Source organism: Notolabrus celidotus, chromosome 15, assembly GCF_009762535.1.
Source record: "Notolabrus celidotus isolate fNotCel1 chromosome 15, fNotCel1.pri, whole genome shotgun sequence".
NCBI classification, from domain to species: Eukaryota; Metazoa; Chordata; class Actinopteri; order Labriformes; family Labridae; genus Notolabrus; species Notolabrus celidotus.
In genome coordinates this window covers 15,350,212-15,367,957 of record NC_048286.1, presented here as the reverse complement: position 1 = coordinate 15,367,957, position 17,746 = coordinate 15,350,212, and the positions used below count along the sequence as shown (strand labels likewise).

Sequence of the window (17,746 nt, the reverse complement as noted above, 5' to 3'; positions counted from 1 at the left end):
TCTGGAGTAGTTTCATTCAAAAGTAAAATGATAATCTCTCTACCCTCTCAGATCATTTCTAATCTGAGTACTAATCTGAGGTCAGATTACCTGAGGTCTTTTCCAGCTGTTATCAAATTACATGTAATAAGAGGACTACCCCTAAAGTAGTAAGATGACATGTAAAGAGCACTTGACCTGAAGTAGTTATTAACATGTAATCAGAAGATCTTCCTAAAGTTAACAGATTACATGTAATCAGAATACTTTCCTAATAATTCTTAATTGAAATCTCCCAGAATGTAAAATATTATCAGGGTACTCTTTTTGAAAGTCAATTTACATATAAACACATACCATCGACCTAAATAAGACAGATATGTAATCGCCTTATCATTGACCAGCGATATTTACCATAATTTTTAAATCTACTTTCTAGCTCATTAGTTTTAAAGCTTTAGCCTAGTTCCACTCATAAAGGCTACAGCGTGGATCCAAACCGGAACTCTCTCACCGTGTGGCAGCTGTGTTAACCAACACACTAAAATGCCACCAGTCAATGCTTACTTTTAAGGTTTTATATATTTTCTAGTTCAACCTGGTACCTTTCCAGTTATTTTGGTATAGTTCAAAATATGTGGTCTACTCTTTAGTGGGAGGAAGCCGGAAAACACAAACTCCTTCAAGGCGCCACTTGATATGAATTCCGAAGGCTTTAGCTGTCAAGCAGCAGCGCTAACCATGACACCAACTAGTTTTTTTTTCATTTACTTGAAAGATCCAACTAGTTTCAAAATGTTCTGCTCCTGGACCACAATAAAAGTTGTATGATATTGTCACCCCCTATTGGTAAAATTAATTGTTGTATACTGAACAACATTGCATTACCCCATAATAGGACTACTCAGATATGCGATTGAGAGACTGTAAAAATAAAATAGTTACTTTGAACTCCACAAAATGTCAGCTCTATCAAAGCAGCATCTGGTAAACCAACAAACTCTTTAAGAATGATGTAGAAATTTGTTATGACCTTGTTATTTTCCAAAGAAAATACAGACCAATTTAATCTCAGTAAGAAACGGTTCATTGATAAAACAAGTGTGTGTGTGTGTGTGTGTGTGTGTGTGTGTGTGTGTGTGTGTGTGTGTGTGTGTGCGTGTTTGCGTGTGTGTGTTTGTGTGTGTGAAACTACTTTGGGAAACCACCTGAACTATAGTCAGCGAAGGCCATGTGTAACATATAGGCCTACATTCTTGGCGGCCAATCTGTCAACACCCACTCTATAAATTCCTCCGTTTGCACACTAAAGCCACATCAAAGCATAGTCAAACATACCTGTCCTATATTGTCTTGCTTTTTGAGTTTGCATTTTCCTTTTTTCTAGAATTCTTCTCTGTTGTCTGTAATTTTCAGGTTATTTGGAAAACTCTGGGTGATAGAAACCCACACATGGGTATGAACACAATTGACACTTTTTCACCTGTGATTATTTTCAGATGAATAACACACTACCAAGATTATACCCATTTTACAAAAGGTATATTATCAGTCAGCTCAGGGATAATTGTTCACAGATATTGTGGAAAATTAAAGTTCTTTCAGTCACTTTAGAAACACTGGTTCACTCAATTTTGTTTACAGTTACAAGAGGCCATTTAATCATGTGAAATGTTATATGTGTATACCTCAAAACTCTGCCAGTAACCTCCCCCTGCTAAAGCTGTACTCTGGTGGTCAAACACCTCCTCGTGTAGAACAACAGATCATCAGAACGTAAAACCAACTGGTGGTTAGTGTGAAGCAGCAGTTCTTCCTGTTGATTTTTTTAATGTGATGAGAACCATGCCTTCACTCAAAGGTGACATCCTTTCTCTGTAACAGCACTTATGTGGCCACTTACTGTTAGTTGTTCCATGCTATCACACTGGTTTTCAGTTCAGCTCCCAGGCTGTTTGGATAGAAAAAATGATAGGTATTGGGTGGATGTATGTGACCTCCCCAGGTGTGACAAGCTTGGTTGATACTCTCCTGTAGTGGTGCTGCAGACTGGTTCCTTTCCCTCAGGTGAGGGTGGTGTCTGGATAACCCTTTCCAAACGGTGTCAAGTCACAAATGAGGCTGTAATGGTGGACAGGGTGACCATCCGAGGTACAGAGTGTGTCAAAGTAACACTCAAACATGTTCATTATCACTTCATAGTTTGGTGTGGAATTTAAGTCTTTCTGAAACAGAGAGTGCACATCTAGTCCAATGTCCCCTTTTCTCCAGATGATGGCAGTGTGCATTCAAGTTGCTGTAGAACAATTAGGTAATGGCATGCCTGACAACACTCTTTCTATGTATCCTGCATAAAGAGAATAATATTCAGGACTCAATTAGTGGTCCAGAAGTAAATAAATCATGTAATTTGCATGACTGACATTTTTAAGGTACAGAATTCTGGTTTTTGAAAGTATTATCTGAATGAACATATAGTTTATATTAACAATAAAATAAGACAGTGGAAAATGGTTCTTCAAAGTTGAAAATTTCGATTGTTAATACTTCTATCAACACTTCTTAAAATACCTTGTAACCAATTTTACCTCATGCTGTCCTACTGTATTACCCTAACTATTACAGGGGTATTACTTTGCTCTGTATGTTTACTGTCTGTTGCACTCTTTAGACTTATTTTAGAGTTTTTTATTTCCTGACTTCGAGAAGATGGTAGTGTTTTACATACATCATCAAAATAAAAGAAGACTACGGTAGGGTTCACGCAGCACCTGCTGTATCCACCAACAATTTCTCAATCGTCGTGAGCTCCACTCGCCTGGAGCAGAAAACTACATTTCCCAACATGCAGCGCGAGGAGCTTTGGGCAGCGGTGCAAGGCTCGCTTGGACGCGAAGCTGCAGCATTTGCGCCCCTACAGCGGGTTTGGGAAGCAGTGGAGCCGCTGGATAAGCGTTTTTGAACAACGAGGGAACACATTGTAGCAATTCTTTTCACTATTATTCCTCATACTGTGTTTCAGCATGGGTAATGGCATCAACAAGGTATGTTTCCCCTCTGTTGCATGCGACAAGTGTTGAGTTCACGTACGAGTGCCTGGTCCAAGGCATTTACAGTGGAATTAAGGAGGTGGTGGTACTTGTCATTATTGATAGAGCTTTTGCTTTGGTTAGTAAACAAAGTTTTGTGTGCATCGTGTATTTAATTATTACTTTGCCTTAATATTAAGGGATCTTGTTCAGGAAAATCAAACACAAGTCTATATAAATTGTGTGGTCTAAATGAGAATATTTAACATAATTGACACGGTTTCTCGAGCTCTTTTGGCACATTGTCCCAACCTAAGCTTGATAAATATCATGACTACTTCATATCTTTAAGCCTTGATCTGTGTCAGGTGTGTTCAGTGAACTTAGCTGTTGTATCATGTCATTATATTAATGATTCTCTGACCCTTTGATGCTCTGTCTTCATCTACATGTTTTCTCTGTGTTTATAGGTCCTGCCTGACTTGTATCTGGGAAATTTCAAAGGTGTGTGTCTAAGTGCATCTGTGAATAACTTGGATTTGTTTCTGTTCTGTTACAGCTCGTACTCACTGTGTTTGGTGATGGTGTTTTCTTTTTAATTTCAGATGCAAGAGACCGAGAACAGTTAGCTAGAAACAACATCACACACATCCTGTCCATTCATGACAGTGCGGCTCCAATTCTCCAGGTGAGAGGCTCTCCTTGTTAAACATGATATCTTATGTCTTGGGTTGCGTGTTAAATTTCTCATTAATTTCAAGCAAACAAGTCTGAACAGATGTGATTTGCCGGGACCCTTTTGATCTGTCAGTACATCAAATACGACTCTGAACAGACTGTAAACCGGTCTGTCAGGTTGTTCAGGATGAGGTTCCATCAAGCTTCCTCCTGAGTGAGCAAACATGGCTCAGTTTCAGTGAGTTACAACAACTAGGGAAGTTTGTCCCTCGTGATAGTTGGAGAGTCATGAAGACCAGTCAACAACAGTTGGTTTGGTCAGTGTCCTGAATTGTGCGCTTGTGTGGGTTTGAGAGTAGGCGGTTGTTCTTGCTCAGTCATTGTGGACTCTGCAGTTTTGCTTCATTATTGTGTTTTCTAGGTTATTGGTATGGATGTAAAGTTTCTGTGCAAATACAATAGCAGCTATTGTACTCAGCTTTGTTATTTGAAACACAAATGTGACTGCAAATCAGCTTAATATTGACTTTTTTCTCAATCTACACTTGCACAGCTTGTAACACACACATGAATCAATCTACCACCTGCTGTGTATTGATTAGTGTTCAGTGCATTAGAGGAAGTGGCTGCTGCTGACAGGTAACTGCTCTTCTTTGTCCTGCAGGAGATGACCTATCTGTGCATTTCAGCAGCTGACCTGCCCACACAAAACCTGTAAGTACAAAAAAATGTGCAGCACAGCAACACACGCAGACACATAGAACAATGAAAGGCTGAGGCAGAAAGACAGAGAGAGTACCTCATCCATTTGAGGCTGCACTGTGTGGGTGTCTGAGGTTTGTTTTCTTCAAGCTAGCATGTAAATGATATGTTTTAACAACAATATACTATGGAATTAACATCTGATTAGATCACAGTCACATTCAGCCCTTTGTGTGTGACATGCATAGACACGTGCAGGTGTATTATGCGGCATGCAAACGGGGGATCCCAAATCTGGTGCATCTATCACCAAGGGATACCCTGATTCAAATGCAGATTCTCTATTTTTATTTATTTAACCTTTATTTAACCAGGTAAAACCCATTGAGATCAGGATCTCTTTCACGAGGGTGACCTGGCCAAGAGGTCAGCAGCACATGTCACAAAACAGTCACACGATTCTAAAAGGTAGCACATTTTTCAAGGCTAAATTCCCATTTCAGACAACTTTTTCCCAGGAAGCAAAGCAGCCCAGTTAAGCAGTTTAAGCACGATGTTAGGTGCTGTACCTCTATTTATACCACCCCCCACCCCCCACCCCCCAATTTACACACACAAATGCACACTTATGCCCCTGACACTCTCTCTGCCCCAGTTGCCTCACACCTCTTATGTCAGAGTCTGAGGTGTTTGAAACCTGTTCTGTGAAAGATGACTCCAAGTCCCTCAAACCAGAGAGGAACACGCCCTCATCCTGATCCATCCAGGATAAGAAATTAAATGGTTTGACAGGTTGGCTGCCAAAAATATACACCCTGTGTCCAAAAACAACTCTGCATGTATGTTAACAGACTGCCGTTAAAATAACAGCGCACAGTCACAGCACTCATAATGGTTTAATGTGGCCGTGGCCTATTATAACAGTCTTCTTTTTATCTCCCACAGGACCCAGCACTTTAAACAAAGTATAATGTTCATGCATGAGTCCCGCCTGAAGGGAGAAGGCTGCCTTGTTCACTGGTGAGAACAGCAAAGCTCATATTTTTATGGAAACAAGCTTCACTCATGGTTTTAAATCAAGATATCCTGCTTTGGTAATTTAACTAGCTATATTTTCTCCATCTATTTTATAATACAATCAAGCCCAGTTCAAAATGTTGAGCTAAAAAAAACGAGATCATGCACCCACAACTCGAGTGAAGCCATGTGTAACTACTGCACTGAGGAGATTAAATGATAAGCCAGAAGCCTATTCTTGAACTTCCCAAAAACAGAGTACAGTAACACTGAAGCGCCAAATTGTGTTTTTGCAGCATGGTAGCTGACCATATGTTCACAGGGGAGAGTTATATTTAGGCCAACAAGAGGGTCTTCTCAGAAATACAGTGGAACAAGGGGCTATTTATAAGAGCTGCATTGCTACAGGGCTCAGTACTTAAGATACAGACCGAATGCTTCAGATGCCATTCTTATATTCTGTGTCCACATAAAAAAAAGTGTCTAATTAGTTTCTACACCTCACTCCCGTTATTTTACAAAATACTGCTTATTCTATTCTCTCTTATCCTGTCACTGTCTGTAGTCTGAGGTCTGAGGTTCAGGGTCTCAAATGTCACCCACAATCTTTTTTCAATTTGGTATCTATTAAAGCCAATATCTCAATATTTTGCACAATATACATTTAGGTTCCTCAGCTTTGAATCTGGTTATACACGTGTTTACATACACTATTGTACGATTGCACAACATGATGAAAATGTATGTTTGGGAATGAATTGTTTCATGTTGTGATTATATAATGTAATAAATATGCAAATATCTAAGGGTGCATATCTGTAACAGTTATGTCTTTCTGCTGTTCTTCATATTTTACACAACACCAGTGTTCACATAATTTCCCTCCCAAGTCCACAAAAAATCTGAATTTTTTTTTCGACTGCTAAATTGGCACCTGTTACTCTGAGTGCTGCTGACAGATAGCTTCAGCTGCAACTGGCTGCATCAAAAACCGTGTGAAAGCATGGCCATTGTACTCAGGCCTCCATCTAAGATACACATGCTGAGTGAGAGAGCATTAAATGCATGCCATAACTTTACTTATTCATTGGAATGAATTCTAACTTTTGCTATGGTTATTATGCAATATTGAATAACAATAGAATAGAGGTTTATTGAGCCCTTGAACCTAGATTAACCAGCAGTTTATATCCTTGTTCCCATTGCTTTAGTATTTCTCCATCATACTGGATTCAGCTAATTCAATTTTCTCTAATGGATAACCTTAGCAAGAATTAAATATATACTTTATGTAAATAATTAAATAATTAAATAATTAATGATGAGCACTGAGTTACTCCAGTTTTTAAAATGGCAGAGAATGATCAGAAATCTGAGTAATGTTTTACATGTAGCAGTATCCAGGGTTCAAACATAGAAAATCTAGCTTGGTATCAAGTTGATTTAAATATATGAGACCAGCATATTACATGTGCAACACATTACTAGAGCACATTAAAAAAACAACCATAACTGAGATTCACATGTGCATGTTTACATGGCTCTGTTCATTGTGCATTTACCTACTCGCAATGGAAAGTACTTTGCACCTGTCGCAAATCTAAAAGTGGTATCATATCTTAAGTTGAATGTACTGCAATCTTTCTTTGTCTATCTCTCTTTCACTGCAGTTTGGCCGGTGTGTCCCGCAGTGTTACCCTGGTGGTAGCTTACATCATGACAGTGACAGGACTTGGATGGCAGGAGGCACTGGCTGCAGTCAGGGTGGCTCGGCCCTGTGCTGGCCCCAACCTGGGCTTTCAGCGGCAGCTCCAGGAGTTTGAGGCTAATCAAGCAGATCAGGTCAGTCTAAGAAACTGAGGGTAGTATCAGAATACTAATACTAATACCAGAATACTTTGATATGGAGAGAGTGCCTTCAGTATTGAGCTTCTGTAAAGTTATTTACATTGCCATAAGAAGTCCAACTGTTTTCTTCTTCTTTAGTTCAGAGAGTGGCTACAGAAAGAATATAAGGATAACCCCTTCAATGATGAGGCTCATATACGGGACTTGCTTTCAAAAGCATCTAAAGTCAATGGTAAAGATGCAGAAAAACAGCTGTCAACCCCAACTGGAGATAAGTGAGGAGAAGTTTTGATCAAACACTTTGCATCTAAGCCTGGATGTCGCCCCTCCATGTGATTCTACAGTATACTGGACCTCTGTGGAAGTCTACTGTGCATTGGAGTGGATTTCTGGCAGGATGTGTATCACTGCTGACATGATCGTCTGCATATCATACACAAGGACACTGGAAGAGACCATTAATGTGTACACTACATGTTACTTTTTTAAAGCATTGATGTTTCTTCTGTTTTGTTTTTCTAAATTATGAATGTTTTTAGCTGTGTTTTTTGTACTTTTGTCTTGAAGATTTCAAATTGTGAAATAAAAGGAAGAAATTTGAATGTGTAGTGAGCCTGTCAGTCAGTGGGCTGTCACATTGGAGGTGATAAGACACATTCAGCGGTGTGTTTATGTCTGTTTCCTGGGTCTCTTCCTGTTTGTCTAATGTGCAAGGGAGGTCATGCATAGTGACTTCAAAACACCAAAATGATTAACTGTTCATATTCTGTCTTCTGAATTGTCGACTTTAAAGCTCTAAAAAATAATAATTTCAACATGGGGAGTTTTATGGGGAGCATTATTTGAAATACTGAAGGTAGCATGTGCGGAGACGACCGCTAGAGGGCGGCAATGCTAGAAATATAGCCTGAAATTAACAGTTTTAATAATTCTGCTTTGCGTCTTCACACGTGTCCTTTGTCTTTCCTTTACCAAAAAGTACGACTTCACAGACATTTTTCGTCAGTGTTATTATGTAAGTGGAAAACTGTTGAATTTACAGGCTACAGAAGAGCGAAAAAACGAGGGGGGATATTTTTAATTGGTAACGTGCACAGGTAATTGTTCCATTCTGTCTCAGCGTCTGCTCGGGATGTCACGAGAGGGATTCCCCACCACAGCGATGTGTGGGCGACCAGTTTCACAGAAAATGTGCCCCATTGCTAAACATCTCCCTTTTGAACTTCTTGAAAGCCCGCCAGGCCCCTCCCCCTTTCAGTCACAAATCAAGATGTGATAAGGTTAAAGAAAAAGACCGAGAGCCTGAAAACAGATTTCAGCCGAGGAGCTCAGGTGATCAGAGGTAAGCTTCAGCAGCTCTACTGTAGGATGAATATCTAAGATGCATCAGATTGACTGACAACTTTGAGTGAATGAAACGGTAGAAACAGCTCTATTCATTCAACTGTGTATCAGAACCAGCTCAAAAATTACATTAACTCTGTTTAATGAGAAGGAAAGTCAATATGTAGGTATCAGAAGGCTTTTAAATTTATATTGTAAATGTTGTACTGTAAAACTATCTTGAAATGTAGTTACAATTACTTGTGTTTAAAAAAATACATACTATAGGGTCATTTATTTTACTTAAAAGTAGTAGAAACGATGATAGATATGATTATCAATAGAATAGAAAACCCTTCATTTGTAAATGAGTAGAACCAACACTGTCAACAAGGGTTCCTACATTGTTCAGCTATACAGAGCTGCAGATGAGAACATAACTTAAGTGGAGCGCTTACTTACCCTGGCACCTCTTTCACAAAAGAAGAGTAATTTAATTCAAATTTTAGGAAGCAGCTGTAAAAATGACAAAATGAGGACTTCTGTTTCAAGCCTATACTTAACTGATTATTTCTTTGATGAGATATTCTTACATAACACCAAGTAAATTGAAGTACAACTACATTACAATCGTAGTGTGCCACATTTTTCTGTCTTATGCTTCATTTAATTGAATTGTGTGCAGATGAACCTGGATGAGGACAGCGGACTGTCAGTCAGCTGTGGCAACGGCAAACTGAGGCAGTGGCTGATTGATCAGATTGACAGCAGAAGATATCCCGGCCTGATTTGGGAGAATGATGTCAAATCCATTTTCAGGATCCCGTGGAAACATGCAGGAAAACAGGATTACAACAGAGAGGAGGATGCTGCGCTATTCAAGGTCTGAGTCTTCACGCTGCACTTGTGACCACTTACAGCTGAATGTGTAACACACAAGTAGTGCTTATGATTAAGCAGAAAATGTAGCCATGTAGTAACTTTATTTTTCACTATACAAAGCTCGTTCTTGCTCTTACTAAATGGATCCCTGCAATGACTGTTTCAGGCATGGGCATTGTTTAAGGGAAAATATAAGGAAGGAGTGGACAAGCCAGACCCCCCCACATGGAAAACTAGACTACGCTGTGCTCTCAATAAAAGTAATGACTTCGATGAGATAGTGGAAAGAAGTCAACTTGACATCACAGATCCCTACAAAGTCTACAGAATCATTCCAGAGGAAGCTAAAAAAGGTAAGTTTGTGCAAATGTTACTCATAATAAATGCACTTCAGTTTACCATAACTACATTTAGTCTCCAGTATATATGTTCTCATGTAAAACTCTAAACTAGTTTTGATCTACTAGGTTCAAATCTTGGCATCACATTGTAAACATTGTGCCTCAGTAATGCCTCATTTGCATACACAGCATACTGCTGCATCTCACATTGTTTATAGCCTCTTGGCATTTTTTTTTTCACACACACATACGCACCACTGCTGCTGATTCTGATGAGGCAGGAAGCACAAAGGAAGCCAAAGCTTGTACCAAAAGGGCCGTAGTGCTTTTTATAGAGGGCTTCGGTTACTAAGCGCAGGGTGCACTCAACTCAGCCATACGAACTCCAGCCTTGCATAACAAAGTATCTGCTGTCATAGAACAACAGCTTTTGTCACTCCACAGCAGTCCTTGTGATCTCAAATTTGCTGTTAAACAGTTGTTAGATTAGTATTTGCCTCTAAGGCGTGTGTTGCACTCTTTTTTGCAAAACCCCCTATCAGCCACATTAAAATAGAAGGACCTAACAAGTTCAAAAATATGTTTGCTGTGTGCATCTGCCAAAGTTCATTAGGTTGCAATAGTTCAAAGAATATTGCATCACAATTTATTGATGATCTGTAAACTTTGTTATAATCCTGCATTATTGCTTTTGTGCATACAGGGATGAAGATGAGCAGCATGGAGGAGACACCGTCACATGTAAACACACATGGTTATATTCCTGCATATACATCTCTACACAACCAGGTTAGCAGATTGTTATTATGGCTGCTGCAGACATTAAACTGAAACATGTAATCAAAAATCCCTGTCCCTAACATGCAATATCAGATACTGTAAAAGATTCAGATCTTTATGATTCTCTCTCAGGGACCTGGGTTTATGCTCTCTCAAGAGAGAAGAGACTGGAGGGATTACTCACCACCGGAGCAACAGCCTGTTCCTCATCCACATCACGCTGGGCCTCATACAGAGGTGCAGTTTGGTCAGAGCCACTACCCGTCTGCATTCAGCAGGGCCTGGCCTGGGTCTCATACAGAGAATGGTAAGAAGTGACCCTACTCACTTCATGGATACAACATTAAGAGCTAGAGAGGGTTTTAAAACTGTAGTTGGATTATTGACTGAATGAAAGTGTGACTGTGGTGCTAATGCGCCAGATTTGATAAATGCTTCTAAAGGTAATATTAAGGTATGATAAAATCATATTAAAGGGACATACAAGTACAAATCCCATCATTGTAAGTGGCTAAGATGTGGCGGTTGATTCAGCAGCTGTAAAATACTGATCAGGGGTCTGTGCTGACAGATTTTTCTACATGGCTGGCTGTTGCGAGGTGCCAGAAGTTTTGTGATATGGAAATTTCACACATCCTTTAGACCTTAGTTCATACAGATATGATTTCAGAGAATGAAACTTCCTGATCTCTGCACAGAAGTAGTGAAATTACCTGTAATATCTAATACTCTTTTCTGACTGGATTACTGATTGATTTTGTGCAGGTTTTCAGCTCTCCTTCCACACCTACTTTTCAGAGTCTCAACCGGCCATGTACACACAGGACCACAACAACGCCATCACAGGTACCACTAATCTCCTCTGGCTGATTAAAGTCAGATACGATCATGCTCGTGCTTTTTTGTTGTTTTTTTTAAAAGATATTTGCATTTATAGATAAGAAAATACAAACACAGACTTACTTCCCTATTCTTAACTTAGAGCAGCAGGCTGTGATGGCGATTTTTTTGAGAATAAGATAATGATAGCTTTAAATAAGAGGGTGACAAAGATGATTGGACAGAAGATAGAGCTGTTTACTGACATTTAAGGCTCAACAGCATAAATCTGATAATTTTGCATCTCTTTCTTCCAGATTTCAGCTTGCATGTGTCCCTTTACTACAGAGAATCTTTAGTGAAGGAGGTTACCACCACCAGCCCAGAGGGTTGTCGAATAACCTCCTCCTCATCCCCGTCCTCATCCTCCCCCTCTTCCTCTTCTTCTCCGCGCTCAGAGGACGAGTTTCACAGCGGGGCGGAGGTCATCCTTTTTCCTTACCCATACCCTGAGTCTCACCGGCAGGGGGCTGAGATGCTGCCAAACATTCTAGAGAAGGGGCTGCTTCTGTGGATGATGCCTGATGGATTGTACGCCAAACGTCTCTGCCAGGGTCGAGTGTACTGGGAAGGACCTCTGGCTCCATTTTCAGATAAACCCAACAAGTTGGAGAAGGAGCAGCCGTGCAAACTGCTTGACACCCAGCAGTTCCTTATTGGTAGGTTTAGTTCAGTTCACACCTGCAGTCATGGAAATAATGACACAAACAACATTGCAATATAATGTTAGTCAATACAGAAGTCAAAACGTATTTAGTGACGTTTCTAATGTTTAAACAGGTTCAACTTGACATCACCATTTGAATGAATAGTACCTGGTCTTATCTTAATGCCACCGTTTTAGCTGTTACTGCTAACTGAATTAATTTGCGTGATTGTAGTGACAAGAATGTACTAATAATCACTCTGTTTGAGCTATTCACCCCATAGCTATGGCTGTGGTTGCATTGATAATAGTTCTGATGATGTTGATGATAATAATGCAGGCCTGGCTACAGATGCTTTAGTTTGGTAAGTCCCTTTTAGCACAAAAAAGCCAGTCACATCAGGGGTCCAACGTGTGTAGAGTCCCCACCCACCTTATGTGGTACTCTCAAGCGTGACAAGATGACGTTTTCTGTGTTTTTCCAATCATCCTCAACAGTTTCCATAAAAGTGGTCATGAGGAGGGAAAGTGGTTTTTTTTTAACTATTCTTTTGTAAATTTTAAGTATGGCATGCTGGAAGGTGAGGTGAGATGAGTAGCACACACCTGGTTTGTTCTTGGTAATATATCTCATTATTATTTCTTACCTTACTTTTCTTCTCACAGAGCTTCAGGAATTTGTTCATACCGGCCGGCACTTACCAAGACATCAGGTGGTGCTGTGCTTTGGAGACGAGTACCCCGATCCACAGCGTCCGAGGAAGATGATCACAGTGCAGGTCAGCATTCTGTATTATCATCTAATTTGGCAATTTATATTCAACAGTGCGATAATAGTGGCTGAATTTTATAATAATTAATCATTTTAAAAATGTATCACAGTGTGGCAAAGGATTTTACAACGTATTTAGATATCAGAGACCTAAGTACTGTCCTGCATGAATTAACATACACCTTTTGCCATATTGGGTTGAAACTAGGGCTATCAAACGTTGGTTGCTTTTAATCAGGATTAATCGCAGAATTTCAGTAGTTAATCACGATTTTTAATCGCAGGTTTAAAACTTAATCTACATTTCAAAACAGTTTTATGGCCATATTCAAATCAATTGTTATCAATGTCTCCATTTAGGAGATTTAATGATTTTAATGAAAGGTGCTTTACGATCTTAACTTGTTGATTTAATATTCAAATAAATGCTGCACTGTTACACCAGTGTGGTCTGACTTACCGGTTGGAGACAGCTTTAAAGTTCTTATTCTGTGAAATACAATGTTTATTCTAAGTTAGTAGCTCAAAGTGGAAGTACTATAGTGTTCATTTAATTCTGTTCAACACAAAACAGAACAAGCAATGGAAGTAGTATTACTCTAGAGAAACTAGTCCATTGACTTTGTACATAGTTTAGGCAGGAGAAGCAGTCACGGTTCAACTATGGTGTCCAGGAGGGAAATAGAATATCACGTGATTAAAAGAAATGAACAGGTTAACTTAGTAAGGCAATTAACGTGTTAATGCTGATAACCCTAGTTAAGACCTAAACTATTTAAACATATCAATCTGTAATTCTACACTCAATCCCCTTTTTAAATCCATAGTTATACAAAACAGAGGTAATACTATACTGCAGTTAATGTAGCTAAATCAAGAGTGCTATACCACACTAGTTAGCAAGATAGCTAACCATGCCTTGGCTTAAATGAAAGCTAAATTAAATCATTGGTTTTCTTTGATGTTCTGCAAAGTAAGTAAAATGTATATATTCATATGAACAGGCATGTTAGTTTTTAGCTTGCTTTTTCCCTTAACAACATGAGGCTTTGGCTTAATGCCATCACTGATGAGCCAAAAGCAGTGTTTTTTCAAACACAGGCAGGGCCTTTCTTCAGGTTCACTGTATTTAATTGTTGTGTTCGTTCTTAATAAGGAGTTATCAGATAACATATGTAAACCTGATTCCCTTTTAGGTGGAGCCAGTGTTTGCAAAAAAGCTGGTGTACTTTTATCAGCAGAACAATGGCCACTACCTGCGGGCTTATGATCACGTCCAGGAACACAACATACCTCCAACCATCGACTATCCCACCCAGAGACCTCTGCAACACATTCAGGAGTAACAACCCCCATACAACCAGATATACACAGACACACACACATGAACACACAGACGCAGAAGGGCATGAATGTGAACATAAACCACTGCCCTTTATCCCACCTTGTGCTTGCCGTGCTGTATACTGTAAATGTTAGAAGAAACTGTAATGGTACAGAGGGGTAGAGATGGGGAAGACCCTGGTGTCTTCAATTGCACACCTTTGCATTGTACTCTTTGTATCTGTGACTGTGGAGTGTTGTGTTTTTCTTCCTCTACAAATAATACTGTGTGAAGGATGCGGTTTGAGGGTGGGGTGTGGGGGGGGATGAGGGGAGCAGAGGGCGACTGAGGCAGGAAGTACTCGCACAGGTGCACAGGAAGAATGGCCCCTAAGACGAACATGCATATGTCAAAGGGACAAGAGTATGAATGAACTTTTATTGCATTTTAACTGGTACTGATTGTCTGTGACATTGTTGCACTCCTAACTCTGAAGGAGCACTCAGAATAATCAGAATCTGCATGTTTGAGCTCAGTTGAAGCAGCTTTGTCTTTGATTTAACTCTTGCTTTTAACCTAAATGGGATAGAGCTACGACTGAATGCGAGAAACATTGATGTTAACACGGGTCATGTTACATATTAGACTAATTCTAATTCTTTATACCTTAGCTACAATATGTATGCAAGAGCGCACTGACAAAAATCAACATTGTATGAAATGGGCTCTTAAAATAGGCTCAAAAACAGAAGGTTGTTGGTAATGAAGATGAATTGCACTTGTAGAAGATGATTAATCAAACCGGCAATGGATTTTTTTTGTTTCAATTCGACAGTACTCTCAAGTTACCATGTTTTTTTCAATGTGTATCTAATGTTTTATTGCATAAGAAATCAAACTTGTGATTGAATGCTTTTCAAACATTTTTGTTGTGGGTTGAGATAAGGGCAAAGCAATCAACTGCCTATTACTGGTTCCTAGCCTGGTGCTCAGGGCACCTTAAGGTAATTTGTTGCAGAAAATTGTGTGAATGAACATTTCTTTCTTTCTTTGCCTTGTAAAATACTGGCTAGTTTCGTCGCTTTTTTTCATGACACAATCTCTGTTGATTTTTAAGTTAAAACTCAGGGTCTGTGAGTAAAACTATCTTCTTTTTTAGCGCCCTCAAAGTGAAAAAAAAAAAGGCTGGGGACCAATACACCTCAGCACGTTAACAGAGAGTAGCCTTGGCTTTAAGTTCCCCTAACTAAATAGAAATAGAAACAGAAGCTGGAATAATCAATTTCATCCTCTAACTTGCAAGGAAACTGTTCCTCTTTATCTGAAAGTAGCGACCCTTGCAAATGGGAAGGAAAACTACCTTTGCGGTCAACATACAAGTTTGGTTAAGGAGGAGCACTCAGTTTCCCATGCCAGACATACCACACAGGTTCTCTTACTGGATGTTCTATCCACAGAAAAGCTTTTGTAAGGTTCTAACAGCTGCAAGGATCCTGTATATACCACAGGACAAAAACCGAATTCCTCATGCTGTTGAAGTCCTAACGGCTGGTGCTGCAGTAGAAGGCATACAGATCTGTTTGTGTTCTGTGGTCCAGAGTTTCAATCTCTGCAAGTACTTCCCTCACACTTGCACCACATCACTTTCACAAAGTCTGACCAAACTAACAGGCAGGAATTGTTGTCTTTACCTCTTTTGTGTCTGTGAGCCACAGAACCCCCCGAAATATCTGGTTAATCCCCCTGATTCTGTGAAATATTTTCCCAATACACGACTTCACTTTTAAATGTTTGATGCCAAAAATCAAACTCTTAAAGTGTTCCCTTGGGTAAGGTATGATGTTAAATTCTGGTGCATATGTGTGTGTGTGGGTTCATGGTGTGTACAAGTTGCACTATGACTGTTATAAGGAATTGACATTTATAAAATCAGGTGAAAACATGCAACTCCCCCACCTACAACAGCAGTGACACAAACACAGACACACACACCTTTTTCACTTCACATTTACAGTAACAGTAAAACATTTGGAGCAGGCTATAAAGAAACCTTTAAAATAAGTGTACATATTGGTATTTTGTGCAGTACATCTGATGACTGATGATTGAAAAGACTGAATTATTAAGATTTTGATTTATGTAACAATGCCTTATGGATAAATGATTTATTTTGATCAATTCGCTCATTGTCACTCTCTTACGTCTCATGTCTTCTGCGCTACTTTGTCATTTTAGTGAAATAAAGACAAAAAAAAGCACATTCACACAATTACCATGGTGTTTCCCCCTTTGCAGGAAGCCACATCATTTTGTCGTCTGGCTTCAGTTGTTCCATCCCTGTATGAGCCGTTACAAGTGACATCGCCTTAGCACTTCAGCGGCTCTGAAAAGGACAGTTTAGTCAACTAGTGCCCAGAACTTCACCCAAAAAAGGTTTAGCAGAGAAATGAAACTAACACAAACATCAGAACTGCATCAGTTTCCCTGAAAGAAAATGATGTTCTTGTGTTTCATCTTGACTTTGGTTGCACATGTCAAATTGTGATTTAGTATCGAGCAAGTCTCAAAAATCACTTTATTTAAGTTGTGTAGATGTCTAACTGACCCTTATGTTTACCATCCTTGACACTTGGATGATCTTATCTTTTAGGGGGCTCACCAAATTTAAATAAATCAACACCAAACAGATCTTTACTTTTATATACAGACGTTCAGATGTTAAATTCATAATGATTCCACTTTAGACTTTCAGCCACATATTCCTAAAAGATGTTGATTTGATTCTCTTTGTATTTGTACGATATCTTACATCAAGGCTCTAAGGAAAGGAAAATGATGGTGACTCACAATGAAATCTGGGATTTGTTTTGCTGACATCTGCTGGTGAAGCTGCCGCCAAGTACACTCACAGAGCTCCTGTCCCCCTCGTGGCATTATTAATAAGTAATGTAGTGCATCTTTGTTTTGACAAGATGATGATCAGTCAGAGGAGAGCAAAATAAATTCCTTGATAGATTCATACTTTCATCTTGTCAGCTAATAGACCCTTTTACCTAAATCAGCCACTGAAAATCATCATATCAAAACTAGAAGGGTATATCCTACTCTTTGCAAATGTGTTATGAGTTTATACAAATTTGCTTACTCTGATATGGTGCAATAATTTAATTCTAAACAGTTTAAAGAAGCCTAAAACAAAAATGCAGCTTCATGGAGCAGTAAACGGGTTAAAATCAGGTGTAAAGTGGCTGTCAAGCCTTCTATACAGCCAAGCTCGAAGTAATGAAATGCTACTGAGTGTTATGGGTTCTCTTACAACAACCTATTATAGTAGATTAAAAATACTAGAAAACTGCAGGGATGAAGATGTGTTTTCCCAATCTGTAGCTGCCTTATAGTTTCAGGTATAAGGGTTAACAATAACATAACACAAAAAAATATTATTTTGTTGCTAGCTACACGGCTTTTTCCTTGAAAGAAAAATCCAGATAATCGACAAGAATAGATTCTTAATAACTGCTCAATTTTCACCCCAATCTTGGTGGA

General features: G+C 39.2%; 2 protein-coding genes across 4 annotated transcripts; both read left to right on the top strand.

Moving 5' to 3' along the window:
• Positions 1–2,824: 2,824 nt before the first annotated feature.
• On the top strand, positions 2,825–7,855 carry dusp22b (dual specificity phosphatase 22b). The gene is made up of 7 exons (XM_034702769.1): positions 2,825–3,023; positions 3,479–3,512; positions 3,614–3,696; positions 4,351–4,400; positions 5,334–5,408; positions 7,076–7,247; positions 7,392–7,855. Exons 1-7 carry the CDS (start codon positions 3,003–3,005, stop codon positions 7,530–7,532), a joined length of 576 nt encoding a protein of 191 aa, XP_034558660.1. The 5' UTR covers positions 2,825–3,002; the 3' UTR covers positions 7,533–7,855.
• Positions 7,856–7,979: 124 nt separating this feature from the next.
• On the top strand, positions 7,980–16,458 carry irf4a (interferon regulatory factor 4a). 3 transcript variants are annotated; one of them, XM_034702765.1, is made up of 10 exons: positions 7,980–8,268; positions 8,374–8,595; positions 9,262–9,459; positions 9,625–9,811; positions 10,503–10,588; positions 10,712–10,886; positions 11,345–11,425; positions 11,716–12,117; positions 12,771–12,883; positions 14,073–16,458. In XM_034702765.1, exons 3-10 carry the CDS (start codon positions 9,262–9,264, stop codon positions 14,220–14,222), a joined length of 1,392 nt encoding a protein of 463 aa, XP_034558656.1. In that variant the 5' UTR covers positions 7,980–8,268; positions 8,374–8,595; the 3' UTR covers positions 14,223–16,458. The 3 variants fall into 3 exon arrangements, with proteins under 3 accessions (XP_034558656.1, XP_034558657.1, XP_034558658.1); XM_034702766.1 differs by having other exon boundaries at positions 7,980–8,350; positions 8,487–8,595; XM_034702767.1 differs by having other exon boundaries at positions 7,980–8,595; positions 11,378–11,425.
• Positions 16,459–17,746: the final 1,288 nt, after the last annotated feature.